Genomic DNA, 18,595 nt, shown 5'->3' on the forward strand with positions numbered 1-18,595 from the left:
AATTACGAGCGGTTTTAGTGGCCAGACCAGTATGATGATGAGTAAAGTATATACAATTTGGTTGAATATTGAACTCAGAGGCCAAGACTGCAATACTTGAATTGTCACCAACAAATAAAGCTATATCACCAAGACTTTTCTTTTCTAACCACTTACCACCTCCATCCCCATCCACATCCAAATCGAGTTTTAAAACTCTAAAATTTTTGGTAATGCGTTCATAGCCATCTTCATTCAAAAAAATATACCTTTCAACACTCAATAACTCTCCACCACATGATGATACCACAAGATACTTTCTTGAAATCCCTTCGAGGCTACGAATATTTGGGGCAACAAACTTCATATAAGTTGTTATTCCAGTATTTAGATTTGGGTATTGAAAAGATACAAGTGTTCCATCAAATGTAAGACCATAAAACTTGCCTTTATAATGCGCGACATCTTCAAATCCCTTAGAAAATTTCTCATCTATAATCTTTGTCCATGTTGTGTCTTTCCCATATCTAATGCAAGCCAATTCACACATGTGTCCATATATCACAACAACAATGCACTCATCGTTTGGAATAATGTTATTCTTATTATTGGTTAATGGGCTAGCTGTAATTAAAACCTTGCTTACGTGATACTCGCTTCCTTGATAATAAAATTCTTCTGGATTATCATCGTAAATATTAACATCATAAAAATCTTCTTCTAAAATATTATCATAATCAGAAAGAGGCCGAGGAAGCAAACACGGAAGGTTTACATGGGTAGTAGTTTTTGGGTTTGAAGATGATGATGATATAAAATAATAAGGTTTATAAAGTGTTATAGTGTAGTCTTCATTCACAACCACTAACCAACCTAAAGAAGATCCGCTGAAACACTTGCCATATAATAAAGATGACTTCAACTTTAAATTATTATTATAGGTGCGATCATGAGTATCAATAACATTGTATACACTCCATCTATCTTCTTCTTCTTCACTTGGAACCAAAAGCATTGGAAGGTAATGGTGGGACAACATTTTGTTTTGTTTAGTATACTTGTTTTTAAAGGCTAAAGAATGCCACGAGACACACACACTACTAAATCTTGAAAAATCTATGTATGTCTCCACTTTCCCCAAAATCAATTCTAGAATATGTTTCGGAAGTCCTGACCAATCTTAAAAAAATTAAAAAAATAAAAACATATTAGAAACTTTTACTCTTTTTATTATTATGAATTAATATAGACTACACATAATAGTAAAAATAACAAATGCAAAATATAGCACATACCTCGATGATGATCCATGGTTGTCTCCTCTCTGTTTTTTTTTTCCTAAACAATTGGAACGATCAATTAATTAAGTTTTTTTTTTCCAACCATTGAACACTTGATGATCTATTTATAGTTCCATTATATCCAAGTTTGAGTGTAAATAGGATTCAGAAAAAATAAAAACAAAAAAAAAAACTTTAAGCGAAAATTTACATTTAAACAAATACGGTGCATATCTTTAGATTTTTATTTTAGATTTATGTATTTAAAAACAAAATATCAAGAAATTAGTTCTAGTATTTAGGAAAAAATAAATAAATAAATTTTGATTGATTCCGTTAATTAAAATAAATTAAAAATTTCTGAGGAAAAAAAAAGATTTTTTTTATGGAAGAAAAAGTCATTAATTAGTGAATAGTTAAACGTGTTTTCAAAATATATTTTATCCATTCAACGACTCAAGAGGGAAAATTGATAGTACGGCAAAAATATTGAAAAGGAGCCCAAGCCAAGCCCACTCCAAGGAGTGGTATTTTGGGAACCTAGGTTCTCATTTTGGGATTGGATCTGATTTGTCACTCTGTACTCGCTTCTCTCTCTCTGCGATGATCAAGGTAAATTTACATTGAATTCCTTGAATATGATTCTATTATTACATGTATATCTATTTTTGTGTTTATAATTTTGAATTTATTCGGTCTAATTGGAATCTACTGATAATTTCACCAATATAATCTAGATTTAGTGTTGAATTTTTATTCAATTGGATTTTCTTCTCATTCGATTTGTTAATATTTCGCAATTTTTGGCGATGATTGGAGTGTGCAGTCAAACAACTTCATGGAAGGAGTGTTTCACAAGATCAGAAGGCCTAACCTATGGGAAGTTGAAACTATATCAATTGCTATGTAGGTACCTAAGAGAAACTTGAACCCCTCGTACTTGCGGGAGCAAACTACATGGCTAACCATTTGAGTCACCCTTCTTGGGTACTTGTAATGGATGTTTATATTTGTCCTTTGATATATACATCCACAATATATAAAATTGCTTAGAATAAGATTTAGAGTCAGGGCATATTGGTACACATAGAGAGGTTAGTAGTTGAGCGGTTATGGTGGTTATTTTGGTTAGGTAATGTTTGTTAAAGAGTAATATATCAGAGAGGAAATTTAGGGTGATGTGAACTGTTTTGTGAAATTGGGAATTCTTTAGAATTTCCCCTTCTATCTCTCATTTATTTCATTTTTGTATTGTCTCAGATTGAATTTCAATGAAGAAGGGCTCAATAAGAATCCAAGGTTTTCCTAATTTTCTAGTTCTACCACTAACAAAATTGTTCTTGTTAGTAAGCATTATAGTTTTTATATTGGACAGCTTAAGAGAACATCCCTCACTTTCAGTAGCTGCTGGAATTATCATGTGTCTAATCTTGTAAAAGTTCTGCCTAATTCAAACATCAGGAGGCTGCTGGAATTATCACGTGTTTAATCTTGGTGATTTGGTGCTCAGTTTTCTTCTAAATATGCTAGTAATAAAGGGTTAATTCTAGTTCTATAGTCATATTATGAAAAAAATACTGATTGTATTTTATTGTTTTTAATTTATTAATAAAGGGTTAATTCTAGTTCAATACGTGTAGTTTTAGATATGTAAATGGTTGTGAGAGTTTATATGTGTCTGTGGTTTTGCTAAAATACTTGGTCATGTATATTGTGAGTTGTTACTGTAATTGTGTCATAAATCATCAGCTTGCCAAAATGAACTGTATTAGTACATTGAGCTTATTCATTGTTTGTTCCAACTACAAGTGGCACGTTCCCAAGTTCATATGTTCTTCACAGGGTCCATTATGGAGAATATATCTCTCTAGTTATATATGCAAAAACTGAATGTTGGGTGAACAAGAACTCCCTGGTATGGTCTTTTTTACTGAAGAATTCTCTGTTGTGGTCTGCCAGCCAAGCTTTGAAGTTTTTCAAGGGAAGAAGTTGGTTGACTGAGATTTGGGTGCTGGTGGGAGGGATAGGAGGAATTCTCTGAAAGGGTTAGTGAATTAGCATGGGGAGACACCAAGATGGAACAATCACAAACTTCTCCAGTTATGGTAAGATTACAGAAACTGTCATATAGTTCCAACATACATTGGCATATGTAAACTAGTTGTTACTGTGTTTCTTCTTTAAGCTTTCTTTATTTTTAACATAATTTCAAGTAGTATGTTTACTGGACACTGTTATTGTGTAAACACTACACGCTTTTACTAGGCTTGTTGTCACTATGTTGCCTTTTACTAGGTTTGAGCATTAAATTCATGGTGTTAGATTTTGTCCTATCAAGATTTCTTAGGTACATAATAACATCATTATTGCATGCCTAGATGCTGCAAAATGGTTAAATTCTGATCAGTTCTGAACTTTGTAGGAACCAAGTTTGCACAAGAAGCACCATGATAATATGATATTGATGTAGTAGACTTATATGGACAATAAAGGAAACTATATTTACAAACTTTTTTTTGGTAATATCTATTCTATATAAAGTGTGCCTATATAACTGAAATTCTTGGTTTATGAGAAATTCATGGGTGATTTTCAATTTTTATTTAATAAAATAATAAAATATTATTTATATATAATAAAATAATAATAAAACAAATCCTATTAATATTTGAACTGATACTAAATATTTGAATACTAATTAAGAATAAAATTAGAATTATATAGAGTTTTTGAACTTAAAAGTATCTATATAATTATAAAATTAATTATTTGTCAATAATAATATTAATTTAAATATACATGTAATTTGTTAACAAATTTTTTCATAACTATATGTATGGTAGTAAAATTATATAAATATAATTATATTTATTCTATAATTTCATAATCAAGTCTACCGATTTAATTTATTTTTTCAATGTTAATAGCATATTTCATTTTGAATTCCCTTAATATTTATATATCTATATATTTATTTAAATTTGCTTCAAATACTTTTATCTATTTATATATTTATTCTTTTATTTTTTTTAACGGTTGTTTTAAATTTTTATTATTATCACTTAGATCAAGCAATAAAGCATTATAGCAATATAAATATGTGAAAAATATGAAAAAGACTTTGAATATCAAAGTAAGAAAATTCAAACCTTTAAAGTCTCATTTTCTATATTTTTTTAGCTATTATTGATAATATTCTTAGGTATCATGATATATGAAGTTTAAGGTCCGATCAGTAAAATACGTGTTTTTGTTCTTTTTCTACTTGATTATACTGGCCTTAATTTTATGTAATTTAATTATTATATTATTTATAAATTATTCCTATACATTTATCTTATTATACTATTTTAATGTCGATTTTCATTATTAGAAATACTATACTCTTTCTTCTTTTTTTTTTTTTCATTTTACTTACCGCATTTTTTTCTTCTCTTTATTTATTTATTCATTTTTTTCAGCTAAATTATACCATGTGGATTTCTTAAAAAAAAGTAGATAAACAGATAAATATAAAAATTTAAGCAATTAATTAACGATTTTTGAACAAAATAACAAAATCGTAAATGAAGAATCAATACCTTTTGAACTGACATCAAGTAAAAAATTAATGAGTGTGCAAAAATTACTATCAAGCAATTAATATATGTCATATAATATTATGTAACAAGTGTAAATAAAATAATATATATCTATCTAAAGGAGAAGTATGAGGCGATGACGTGGCGGTTTAAAATCATTTCAAACAGCATTATCTCTTCTCTCCCTAATTCTCCAATTTTTTAATTTTTTATTAATTTATAAATATCAATTAATCTAAAATATATTTTATATATATATCATAACTCTAAATTTAAATCAATTATCACATTTTGATTTTTTTTTTTGTTTAAAAAGGATATTTTTTTTTTCAAAAAATTAATATATATATATTTTTAAGTTTATAATAATGTGTTATTAATTAATTAAAAAATAAAAATTTAAATGAGAAAAAACTACACGTGTAGTTATTATTTTTTTTAAATGATATTTTTTAAAAAATAATTATATATATTATTAATTTTATAATATTATGTTACTAATTAATTAAAAAATAAAAATTTAAATTGAAAAAAAAACTACACACGTGCAGTTATGATTTTTTTTACTATTATAAATATCTATTATAATCAATATATTCTAAAATCACTCTAAATTATTTTTCTCTTATCTCCTTAATTCTTTCAATTTTAATATTTTATTAAAGCATAAATCTATAAATTGATATTTTACTATTATTTTAATAATTTTTCTATAAAAAGCATAAATCTACAAATTGATTTTTGCTATTTTTTTTTAATATTTTTCTATAAAAATACAAAATATTTTAAAAAATTAGAAAATAAAAAATAAATTCCAAAAAAAATATTAAAACATAAAGTATAATGACTCTAATGTGTAAGTTTTTGGTTTTTTTTTTAAAAATAAGATAAAATAAAAATAATAATAACAATAACAATAATAATAATAATAATAATAATAAAAGAATCAGGTGTATATGATACTTAAAATAATATTTTAATTGCTTTTTACCATGTTTAAATTTTTTATTAAAGAATATTAATTAATTTTTAACAAAAGCCTACTTTACATCATTTTTTGAAATGATAACTTTAATGTCAAGTATTCCATAAACTTTCCACTAATATTTTTCAATTAATGAAATGAAAAGACAAATTTTAATTCCCGTATGAAAAATCAAACTCTCAATCCCAATAATCAATAGAAACAACATCAAATTTTAAGTTCTCAAAATCTATAAAAATAAATAAATAAAAAAACAGATTTCATAAACACAAACTTAAACATTAGAACTCCAGCAAAACACTAAAACTTAAACATTAAAAGCACATACAATAAAATTCAAACCCAGAACTTAACACACACACATCAGAATAAAAATTAAATCATAAATGAATATTTATGCTACTATTTCTCGATTTTCGGTATTTATTAGCAATAAATTTAATATTTTAAGTATTTATGTCACAAATTTTTTAATATTAAAATAAAAATTTTAATATAATTTTACTAAGTAATTATTATTAATTACAATACACAATTTATTTTTTTATATATAATTTAAAATATTTTATATATCCGCATGAAGTCGGGATGTTTCTTAGTACGTATATATATATATATATATATATATATATATAATAATGACTAATTATTCATATTTTGTGCAGTGATTTCAACTAAATAGCAAGACTCTAAGGTTGTTCCAAGAAGTGTGAAGTGTTGAGAGATTGGGTCTGTTGAAGATTTAGTTTTGTGAAATAATGAGATACATACACAATTTCTACCCTGGGTCATTACTTTCATTCACATGTTTTATTTTTTCCCATATAACATGTTGTAAATTTGTAACAGTATTTTTCTTTTCTTCGAATAAAAATATGTATTTTTTTTTGTGTAAATATGTTAAATATATAATTATTTCCTTAACTAATCTTCATAATAAAATAATATAAAAAATGTATCATTGTAAGAATATTATAAAAATGAAAATAATGGTTTCAATATAAGTGACAAATTATGAAATTAAAATAATAATGCTATTTTAAGCTTATTAAAATAATAGAGTAATTCACAACAAGTATTATTGTAAATTAATCAATAATACTTCCAGTACAAGTGAAATAATAATGTATTATGAAAACTCAGAGTCTTAGTTGTATAGCCTCTTATCCATTCAACGACTGAAAAATCACTCCTGCCACCGTGGATGAATATCAGCCAACGTTCATATAGCTTCGGTGTTCTGTACAAATGCGATGAATCAAATCATAATCATCCATAAGTTTTCATTATATTTTTTACTTTTTATTTTATTTTACTATTTTTTGTTTCTTATATTGGCTTTGTTGGATTTTCTTTATCACCTTTTTACTAATGTTCCTTTAAGTTACTGTTTAAGTAATACTGATTTTAGGAATTGTTCAACCATGTCTTCTTAAGAGATTACTTTACATCAGGCTATGATACTTAACATTTCAGGCTACAATGAGTTCGAAGCTTCATATTTGAGACAGCTAATTTCTAAGCCATTATTTCACCAACTCCAAATTTTCCTGTGGAATTCTATGTCGGAGAAGATATTCTCTTTGGGCTTTTGAGGTGTTGTGATGGTTAGACTTAAGAAAATGGAGTCTCGTTTGCTAAAGAACTTACTAAAAGCGCTGCCGTGTCGGAGGTGTGAGGAAGCTGAAATATTGGCGGTGATAGCCGCATTTCACGTTATAGATTTTCTACGTTTTTTTTTTTGAGAAAGTAGATTTTCTACATTAATTACTTAATAATTAGTTATTATTATTATTATTATTTTGGAAGAAATTAATTTTATTTGTATTATAAGTCAACTTTTTAGCAATTACTTTATCGATTAATTCTTTTGATCTTTTCATACTATTCAAAATTGAGGAGCTGATGAGCTGTTTATTGTACAATATATTATTTTTTTTCCAATTTTTTAGTCTATATTTATTCTCATATTTAACTTATATTAATTTATTTATTCTTACCTTATATTAATTTTTTAAATTTTAACTTTTTAATATTTTTTTTAAATAAATGACATTAATTGTAGTTTTCTCTTTGATATAATTGGTAGATTTTGACTAAAAGTTTTCATTAATAATTATTATGTATATATATATATATTTATTAATTTGTATGTATTATAATTTTTTATTATCTATTAAAAAAAAAGAGAACTTATCTGAAGAAATGGAAACAACTTATCAGAATCACCGCTAAATAAAATAAAAATTAAAAATAAACGTAAAATCTTTGAAAGAGCGAACGGAAAAGTAATAAAGAAAGCAGGAATTTGACTTGGGACAGGTAGGCGAACAACCAAAGCTAACCACGATCCACCCAATAAGCTTCCATCATCCGAATAATTCCGAAACCTTTTTCTTCAGAAATTTGTAGAACGAAAAAGAATAAATGAAAGCCTTTGAACTCATTCTGTACAACTAACTCTTCTTTTCTTTCCCACTAAAAAGGTATGAATATTTCTTTCCATTCTTTCATTTTTCCTAATACTCATGCGCTATACATGTTTTCTTTTTTCCTATTTATTTCTTTTTCTTTTATATATCTATATGTATGGGTTTGTTATTTTGGATTTGAATTTTTGGTTTTTGATCCAAAACTCTATCTGGGCATGTAGGATTTGGCGAGGGTGTAAAGATTCCTGGTTATTATTAATGCTAATTTGTTCCATTTGTTATGATCTTTTCATCTCTTTCTTGTTATCTTTACTATTTGGTTGGATAATCTGTTTGAGAATTGTTTGTTGGTGATTAGTTTTATTTTTATTGATCTTGGGCTTATTGATCAATTTAGTAATCTTTTCTTTTCCCAGCTCTATGTTGTAAATTTTCAATTACACTTGTTAAAAGTTTCCCTGCTTTTTTAAGTTATTACATATTTTTCTGGCATAAAGGTACAAGCTTTGGTTCTATTGAATGCAAGAAAAGCGATGGGGTGTTGTTTGTTGAATGAAATAGAATATGACTTGAATTAAATGGAATTGTTATGCTCACAGCATTGCACATTCAAAAATGGAGAAACCTTATTTCTTTTTTCTATTGAAATTGCAATAGGTTCTGATGCTAAAGACGTTTCAAACACTATTTGGGAAATTCTCCAAACAATACGTGTTGAGATAAAACAGCATCTGAAATTGTGTTTACAAGTTCCGAAGTGTCAACACTACAGTTAAGTTTGTCACTCATGTGGCCTTTATATATTCTGTTTAATAAGAATCTTAAGGCAGAAGAGGAAGCAGCATTATCAAAGAGAGAACGTTCAAGTTTCTTAGAATCCTACCCACATGAGAAGTTATCTACCAATGGAAAATGCTCTGTTTCTGTTTTGCCTAGTTCGTATATTGTTGATGTGAGTACCAGTGATTCTGCCTTTATCTTTCTGAATGATACCCTGTATAGTGGCTATTAACTTTTTCTTGTTCAATATTATGGAATGTTAATATGGATTGTAACACATGTTTTAATTGAGTAAGGTGCTATGCTGCTTATAGGTTCCGCATGTAAATCAGTTATATTCTTGGGATTGTGGGCTCGCTTGTGTTCTGATGGTTTTCAGAACCTTTAGCATCAATGTTCACAGCATCGAGTCGTTGGCAGAGCTATGTTGCACAACAAGGTGTTGTTTCCTTTCTATTTTGAACTTCATTTCAATAAATAAGTTCTAATATAGCTGGTTGATTTTCCAGAGTTGGGTAAGCCAGAAATTGGTGGAGGAAGTATGTGTAGAAACCTTAAAACTCAGTTCTCTGGTCCGTTAGTCAAAAATCCTTAATTCATGATTGTGTTGCTAACTGAATATTTTTTATTGTTGGATATAGTTTTCTACTTAACTTCTAATTTTGGCATATGTACTGAAACTTTTAAACCGTTTTGAAAGGTTTGAGACTTGGAGGATAGAAGCTTTTATTAACTTATCTTACTTCATCAGTATTTATGTTTCTTATCCTATGGATGTATCGTTAGTTATCCTCAGTATAGACATTGTTATAATTATATTACATGTTATAGACAATAGATACTCCAGTTTAAATTAGGCTGCTTCTTTCAAGGTAGAAAATGTAAGTTCTTTGTAATTGATTTGATGATGGAAAGCGTAGGTTATATATCTCGTTTCTGTGTTGAGATCTCTCTCCCTCTCTGTTTATATACATATGTACTTATGTATGTTTAAATGTCCACTTGTCTATAGCTGACAGCCTAACACCTATCATTGCCATTTCCCAATTGCTGTCTTCCATCATGGCATAACATGAGTCTAGATTCTTCTATGAAGTGGGTTTAAAGGTAGGATCACCTTGAATATTGGGAATTTTTTATAAGTTAAAGGTCCTTAAAAGTAAATTTTGCATTAGAAGCATGTCATAGCTTATGCATGTTGTGTGAGTTAGCTCCAGAACTATTTAGCGAGCAAAAAGAACTAGTGAACAACAAATAAGCTTGTTTTTATTTTCTTGCTTCTCAAGTAGATTGAATGCATTTTTTTTTTTTTTTGAGTGTGTTTAGATATTCACTGACCTATTGATCGGTTTTAGATAGAAGCTGGTATCAACAAGTTCTCGCAGATCTCATTATTGATATTTTGTGTGCAGCATTTGGACCGTTGATCTGGCATACCTATTGCAGAAGTTTTCTGTTAGTTTTTCCTACTACACAGTAACATTTGGAGCAAACCCAAATTATTCTGTTGAAACATTTTACAAGGTGATTCACTCATTATCGCTACTCTTTTTTAGTGGCTGTGTCGTGGTTTAGTAAAATACTCTTGTAAGAAGCTTTAAGAGCTATGTCAAAGATACATTACCTAGCAAGAGCATAATCAGATGGCCTGAATTTTTTCTCCTTAAATCTTGTTTTTCTTCTACATCACAAGTCTATAAAACCATGGAGTGTATCATCATTATTATAATATTATGCCATGTAGTCATGGTTAAAGTCTCAAAGTCATCAACATCATGCGACTCCATAGGCACATGTTATACTCTTTTCTCATCTAGACTATGTATTCTTTGATTGCTTGACTATCATGTTATAACCGTGAATTTCCCTCAGTGCATAACTATGTGTGCTCAAAACACTACTTTAGAATTCACTCTAACACTTCCTCTCCTTTGTATCCCTATCGACACTACAAAAATCTATACCTTTAGTCATGTAAAGTTCTAAACATTGGCTAAATCATGATATCTGTCACCAGCTTTGCTGTAATATCCATAACTTGGTTCTAATGCCAATTGGGGAAAATGAGCCCTCCCTCTATATACTGCATCAAGCATAACACACACACGCACGATAGGCACGCACTATTTTACACAATTTAGCAAAATTACATACTACATCCACAGGAGATTTTACAAAATACAAACTAGAACTCCTATACCCAACAAGACGCCATTAGTACAAATTGGTAATTACCCAAACCATTGTAAACTCCTATTATATTTATCCAAATATAGACCTATTAATTAAGAAGTTAATTTGGGTACCCAACTCCCATAACTAACATTTTCTTTCTCAAATACATGTATCTTCTGGCTCCACCGACTTACTGCATACATTTAACTCAGTAGAACCTTGGTTTCTATGCATTAGATACCTATTTCATTTTGTTTCGTGTTCAGCCTTGGTTGTTAATTTGGTATGAATTGTATGAATTTTATTTTTCTTAATTCTTGTGTTAATATACTTGATGTACTTATTAGATTTTCTCATCTTCATAATACTCAAAAATTCAGTTTGAATATGGTGTAGGAGCAATTACCTAATGATCTGATACGAGTGGATATGTTATTTAAAAAATCACTGGAAGCTGGAATTAACATACAAGTATGTACCATATATTTGTAGTAAGAAATATGAACAGACCTAGTATTTTCATAAATTTTGTCGTATTTTTTGCCTACATATAATATTCTCTTCCATTGGGGAAATTTTTTTTTCTCTCACAGTGCAGGTCACTCAGCATAGAAGAAATTTCTCTTCTGATATTGTCTGGGGAATATATCGCCATTGCTTTAGTTGACCAATACAAATTGAGGTCTAATTTTCTTATAATATCCTCTTATCTTTTTATTTTGGGTCTTGGGCGACTGTAAAATCTCCAATATTTCTAATAATAATGTATATATACTGGCAAGTTCTGATTATAGCTTCAAAATTTTGTGCTCTAGTCGGTCTTGGCTGAAGGATGTATTTATCTCAGACATCAGTGACATCAATTCTGGATACACTGGTTAGCAACATTTCTTGTTTTCGTTTATAGATGTACTGTAACATGCCTTATTGAGACTGAGGGTACTGAAATTGTACTGCTGTACCATTTGATTGCAATTGCTGACTTGTACTTTTTGAAGTGATATTTTCTTGACCTTGCACTTTATGATATCTAATTGTCTGAATGTTAATTTGCCTTTCTCTTTGAGACTCCACATTTGGCTAATTTTGTAATTAGTGTGCTTTGTGCTGATTGTTCAAAAGATCAGTTTGGCTTATCCAATGACGGGTAGCTCAAACAGCAGACCTGTGATTTTCTCCCATTAGGCCTGTGGCTTGAGTTTCCTACAAATATTATAGGGTTTAGGCAGAGAGCCCCATTTTAGAACTTGGGTCCATTATCTTGGGAATCTAGTAATTTTTATTCTATGATTCTCAGCTATTTCTGTCACATTTCATTTATTTGCCATTTTTCAATCTTCACCGTATAGTAATGGGAATGGGACCTTCCCTTTTCTTTGATCTTATTCTTTGATTAGGACCTGCTGTATTTTTAGTTCATCACTGTTTTTTTCTTAACTATATGTAATTTGTCTTTGATTGTTTCCTTCAATTAGGCTTGAGTCATGATAAATGATACTCATCAGAAATTCTCTTTTCTTTTATAGGCCACTATGTGATTATATGTGGCTACGACACCGAAACAGATGAGTTTGAGATTAGAGATCCTGCCAGTTCTAGGTAATATCTCATGTATTTCATGGTTGCATCCTTTCTATTAATCCAAAATCTACTTGGAATGGTAAAATGTTCTGAAGAATTTAAGTATCTGGTTGTTGACTTTTAAAAACAAAAACCCTTCAGTTGTTCATGCATAAACTTTTCGAACATTCTTAATTGTTCTTTATAATTTATTCTGCTTATTTTTTTTAGTGACGAATTCTAATGGTGCAGGAAACATATTAAGATCTCTTCAGATTGCCTTGAGGAAGCCCGGAAATCCTTCGGTACTGATGAGGATCTTCTCTTGGTAATTGATAATTCAACTTATATTCCCAACTTTTAAATTTTTTCTGATCTTTTAAGTTCAAAGTGAAAGTGGTGATTGGTAATACAAATATATATGTTTGGTAAATGGTGTCTTAGAAGCTCCAACTTCTCCGAGCAATAATGTATTCTAACTTTCTGAAATTCAATCACCCAAATTCAAACTAATTGCAGCAGCAGGTAGATCATGTTAAAAGTACATTAATAATTCACCATAATGCTTCATGTTAAAAGTACTAATAATTCACCATAATACTTCCAATATTTTTCTGAAGTAAAGAAAGCTTGTAAAGGGGCATGTGGTAATTCTTTTTATTGATAATCACTTTTAACTCGTATGGTATATTCATGTAGATTTCATTGGACGAGATTGATCGTAAGAGAATAAGGATCAGCCCATCTCTACAACTTTCTCCCCATGTAAAAGTCGGTTCATTCTGCCAGATTTGAGGTGTCATGACTACTCATGACCTACATACTGTGTATAATATTGATATTACAAACTGATAGAGTGTAGTTTTGTACATTAAGGAATAATATCTTTTCCCAGCATCAACCATGCATAGCATTCATTTGGTTTTGTGCTTGAAAGAGAGTTATAGATAACTATACTATATAGATGCTCTGTATATTCTTTCAATAATGTAATCTATCAAATTCTGCTGTTCTTGTAACATTTTATTCTTAATAAAATTAAGATTTGTTTTAGGTCATGGTTGTGTTTCCCAACTTTTCTAGCATTTTCCTGTAAATGGGTGGTATGGGTTGCTTTAATACACAAGGCATGAAACATGTAATTGAAGTTGAAGCAGTAGCGCAGCCATTATTTATCCTCATCTTTGTGTTTGTGTGAGTCTCAAAGTTGAATTTATTTAGTTCATGAAACCCTTGTCAAAAATCTTGAATGTGAGTTGAGTGACCCCACGGTTGTTTAATAATCTTAATCATATTTCATGGAGACTTCGTGTGACTAGTCCCTATTTTAAGCCTTATATTAATTATTAGAGTGTACATACATTACATACAAGCATTCCTTACTGTCCTACCTTGCACGTGTACTTGTGATCTGGCAATTCTACCAAGAGAGAGTGGGAGCATTGCGTCCTTGTTTTAAGGTTACTCTTTACTAGACAGTCATGCCATTTTAATAAGCACAGAATTCAACCATGTAACACGAATTCGTGGAGGTGAACAATGCATTAATTTAAGATTAATGAAGTCTAAACAAATCATAAACACATTATTTTAAATTATAAGTGGCATGTAGTAGTTGTCGGAAGTTGGGTTTTGGTTAATATAACTATTGTTTATTTATCATCTTATTTTTTTGGGGAAAGTAGAGCCACCCATCCATGGCCTTTGAAAACTGAGTTGTGGTGAGTTGGAAGTGGAAACTGGTTTTTGAGTTCCAAGAATTTACATTCCACAACAACAAAGATCCCGACACCACAAACTCTTTTCCCATAGAACAAGGGGAAAATGTCTTTCTTCCCTTAACACTCTAAAAGAGGAGATATTAAATAGCTGGTTAGCATTAATAATCATCTCAGTTTTTTATTTTCTCATTTGTCTGTCAACTGTGTTTCTATAAATAGTCCTATTTTTATTTTATCCACACTAGCAATTATCACAATTCCCAAATAAATATCTTTGTCAGTGTAAGTAAGACAAGTGCTATTAATTTTCAGCTATTTAAAACTTGTGTGGCAAACACACTGCAAATTATCATGGCCTTAACAAAAAAATATATATATTTATACTGCGATCTGCTAGCTGGCTTATAGATACTTGCATTGCATTTTTAGGATTGTTTTGTTTTGGATGTACGTACATATTACTCGTGTTAATTATTGATTATATTTTAGGGACTAATTAATGAAGTCACGAAGAATAATGAGGGTGCAGTGGTATTGGTAGAAGTAGTAGTAGAAGCCCATAAAGACCATGACTAAGCCACAATCTCACAAATTATTAAAGTAATTATAAATACATATATTTATTTATGTATACAAAGTCACAACGTGGAAGCACATAAGACGACGTCATCTTCTGCACCGATTAAGATCAAGACATGAGATAGCTATCTTCTTTCTGTGTCAGGTTCCAATCTTAATTACCACCTTATGTATCCAATACAAATTAAAACTTTACCTACAATTATATGTATATATATTTATATATATGAGGTCTAGATTCAATGCGATTAGTCCCCCATATCCCTATTATTCATCGAAATTTTCATTTTAATTTTTTAATTCAACAAAAAGAAAAAAGAATCATTTTAATTGTTTATTTAAGTTTTGTTTCATGAATTTCCTATATTATAAGACAATAAGATGACCCAATTTTGAATATGGATGAAGTTAAAATTAATTTATTCCTTCATTTGTATATTTGTAGCATGGATGACAATGTTCGAATCTGCCAAATATTTCTGACAAACCCCATATTCATTAGATCAAATTCAAATATTTAAAGTGTTTATAATTTTGAATACACAACAAAGAGACATTGCACACCTTAGCTAGAATTGTATTCTACTTGTTAAGTTCTAGTTCATATTTTTTGTACACTAGTTATATAATATGTATTACATTGTTTCATTTAAATTATCCTTGATTTTTTTTTACAAAAGAAAAATTAACTTCACATGACTTTTTGAAAATATAATAAAGAGAAAAATGTTATTGGAGCTAATGGTGAGTCATCATGTTACGGTAGATGGCAATAAATGCAAGAATGTCTGCATGTGAGTTGTTCCTTATGTAGCACGATGCAACTTATTATGATTGTAATGCTTAAGAATCTTTCATGCTTTATAAATTTCTATTTGATTAGATTATTTTAAAGAAAAAGAAAATTTACTTATAGATGAAGACACACTTTAAAAGCAAAACCTAAAAAAGACATGCATGCATGGACGCATGATTGAGGGGGTAACATGTTAGGAGATAATTTGTACACAATTGTTAATTAGGTATAGATTTATTGAATGTTAGCATATATTAATATCATTGTAGTAAATACCGACCAATTACAACTCTATATATGGCATTGGCAACAACTTCAACAAAAAATTAGGTGTTGAATATATTTTTTGCAGCTTAAAAAAACTACCAAAAATTTAAACAAATAATTAATAGCAAGCTACCGATCGAAGATACACATTGAATAAATGGAAGTCCTTGCTTAATTAGTTGTCATATCTCTCTCTCTCTCTCTCTCTCTCTCTCTCTCTCTCTCTCTCTCTCTCTCTATATATATATTATAATATATATATATAATTCGCAGCAAATTACAGTCTCCATCACTTGAAGAAAATAGAATATTATATATGTAAGCAGTTTAAAATTCAAATTTTATGTCAAAAGAAAAAAAAAATCAAACTTTATACCTCAATATTGTGTTGACATGATTAATGTGATCATAATTGATACCACAAGCTGATACTTATTCATGTTATAATAACAAATACCACAATTGATATTCATAATTTATCTCTTGTTATTATTTCTTTTATAATGGCAAGTAATAATTTATTTTGATTCTAATTCTATACAGATTTTGGACTAAAGTACGCTAAGCCTGATTAAAAAATCGAATGAAAATGCTCCCCCCTCCCCCCTCCCCCCTCCTCCCCCCTCCCCTTTTTCTTGTAAGGTCCACCCAATGTCAAGATCGACTTTACTTATACAAACTATTAGCTAGTGAGATAAGAGAAAAACAAATAGAAATACTTTAGATACTCCCCCACTCTTTTTTTCTTCTAAGACTCACTAAATCTTAGAGTTGACTTTACCTCTATAAACTATTAGTGAGATAAGAGAAAAATATTGGGAATATTTTACCAGGATCTAAATTTACTAACAAGTATGTTGATTAACATCCTAAATATGAATTCTTTAAAACAATGAAATAAACACATAAGGGTTTAAGAAAATCTTACATTGATTGCAGCGGAATATAATAACTCCTTCCGTTCAAGATTTCTAGCCCTTGACTCCTTTCTGTAGCAGAGCATTATCAAGATCTGAACTTGAATCTCTTTCTCTCCTTCGGGTTTGGTTACCACCATCTTACTCACTATGATTGAGTACTTGACTTGCTATGTGTGGGCATGGCACTCATTCACTATGGGTTTCGAATGTGAAGAACAATGAAGGAGGTGAAATCACTAAGGAAGGAACTCTCTCATCTAGGTTGGTTGAATAGTTAGATTGACAATAGTTGACATACTGTCAAGAGGATGAGATGAGAGTATCATGTTACTTTTATAGTGTTTCAATTAGGGATTATAGCTGAATTATATGGATGAAAAAAGAATAAAATATTAGGCAAAATCACTTCTTGGCCGTACACTTTAAAGGACCAAACTCTAGTTAGATTTTTGCCACTTTATTTCAACCACTTATTCTTCTTTCAATAATACCATATTTTCCAATTCAATCCTATAAATGCCACAACTATTTATTTAATAATTATAATTAATTACTAAATATAATTGCCGTTTATGTAATTTATTAATTAGACCATACAAAGTCTCTTAATTAGCAAATTGACCCCAAAACCTCTTTCTTCACAATTATGCCCTCGCTTAGTGTAAACTCATAAATAAGACATAGTCTAATTTTAGAATTATAATTGATTAATTAAAATCAATCAACTGAGTCTGCAAGCAGTATTATCTCAACTAGTGAGGGGACCATGGGCCTATATAATCGAGCTTTCAATAAGTAGATCTAGAATTCACCAAGTAAATTCTCAACTTATAATTCCGCCTTGCGCCACTATAGATTTAGAATTGAATACACTCTCAGTTATATAGAACGCTCTATATGTACTACGATATAGATACGTTATGATTATCCATTATTACAATCCTAATAGTCAAAGATCCTCTATAGATGATCTACATTGAATAGGGAAAAATTTACCGTTCTTCCTTTAAATGTATTTTATCCTTAAAACACTTAGCCACCTATAAATGATACTTCAGTAAACTAATATAATTACTGAAATGAGGCCTTAATCATTTATTTATATTCAGCCAAGCTCGAAGGAAATCATCGTTTCACTTCTAAATACTTATAGAAGCTATAGATTCCATATCTATGTTTAGCGCTCCCACTCAATTGAACTACCATGTCCTTAATCTGTATGTCACGAGAAGATCCAATTGGTCGACTTTAACGAATAAATTGAAGAACATAAATAATACAACTAAGTTGAAGTTAACCATATCAGGATTAAGATCCATAGACCTAAGATCAACCATTTATGTTGACTTAGAAAGATATAATGGTAAGTTTATGATACTTATCCAAGTTTAATATCGATTCCTTCTGATGTAAACTCCATACATTCGATACTGGTAAACTTTACCAATGCCTTGGAAAGGACATAACACTTATCCAAGGTGTAAGTATACCTTATCGTTGATTATCATGCCAGTCTAAATCTAGTGAACTGACAAATCAT

At 29.4% G+C, this 18,595-nt stretch overlaps 1 protein-coding gene and 1 long non-coding RNA gene across 3 annotated transcripts; both read left to right on the top strand.

Annotated features, from left to right (window-relative positions):
- The first annotated feature begins 1,684 nt into the window (after nt 1–1,684).
- Nucleotides 1,685–3,788, top strand: LOC115714480 (uncharacterized). The gene is made up of 3 exons (XR_009684213.1): nt 1,685–1,871; nt 2,086–3,364; nt 3,682–3,788. It is a non-coding gene; the product is annotated as an uncharacterized LOC115714480 (long non-coding RNA).
- Nucleotides 3,789–8,006: 4,218 nt separating this feature from the next.
- LOC115707175 (guanylyl cyclase 1) lies at nt 8,007–13,830 on the top strand. Of its 2 annotated transcripts, XM_061103422.1 has the most exons (11): nt 8,007–8,311; nt 8,479–8,505; nt 8,915–9,209; nt 9,352–9,476; nt 10,450–10,561; nt 11,609–11,683; nt 11,806–11,894; nt 12,028–12,089; nt 12,739–12,811; nt 13,025–13,100; nt 13,472–13,830. In XM_061103422.1, exons 3-11 carry the CDS (start codon nt 9,045–9,047, stop codon nt 13,565–13,567), a joined length of 873 nt encoding a protein of 290 aa, XP_060959405.1. In that variant the 5' UTR covers nt 8,007–8,311; nt 8,479–8,505; nt 8,915–9,044; the 3' UTR covers nt 13,568–13,830. The 2 variants fall into 2 exon arrangements, with proteins under 2 accessions (XP_060959405.1, XP_060959400.1); XM_061103417.1 differs by lacking the exon at nt 8,479–8,505.
- Nucleotides 13,831–18,595: the final 4,765 nt, after the last annotated feature.

This window comes from Cannabis sativa, chromosome 1, assembly GCF_029168945.1.
Source record: "Cannabis sativa cultivar Pink pepper isolate KNU-18-1 chromosome 1, ASM2916894v1, whole genome shotgun sequence".
Lineage (NCBI taxonomy): Eukaryota > Viridiplantae > Streptophyta > Magnoliopsida > Rosales > Cannabaceae > Cannabis > Cannabis sativa.

What these genes read in the sequence shown, in the direction of transcription:
- LOC115707175 (XM_061103422.1), top strand. Translation starts at nt 9,045, where the DNA reads ATGTGGCCTTTATATATTCTGTTTAATAAGAATCTTAAGGCAGAAGAG. An exon ending in CTGTTGAAACATTTTACAAG is followed by an intron (nt 10,562 to 11,608) that starts GTGATTCACTCA and finishes AATATGGTGTAG; the next exon opens with GAGCAATTACCTAATGATCT. An exon ending in CTGATGAGGATCTTCTCTTG is followed by an intron (nt 13,101 to 13,471) that starts GTAATTGATAAT and finishes ATATTCATGTAG; the next exon opens with ATTTCATTGGACGAGATTGA.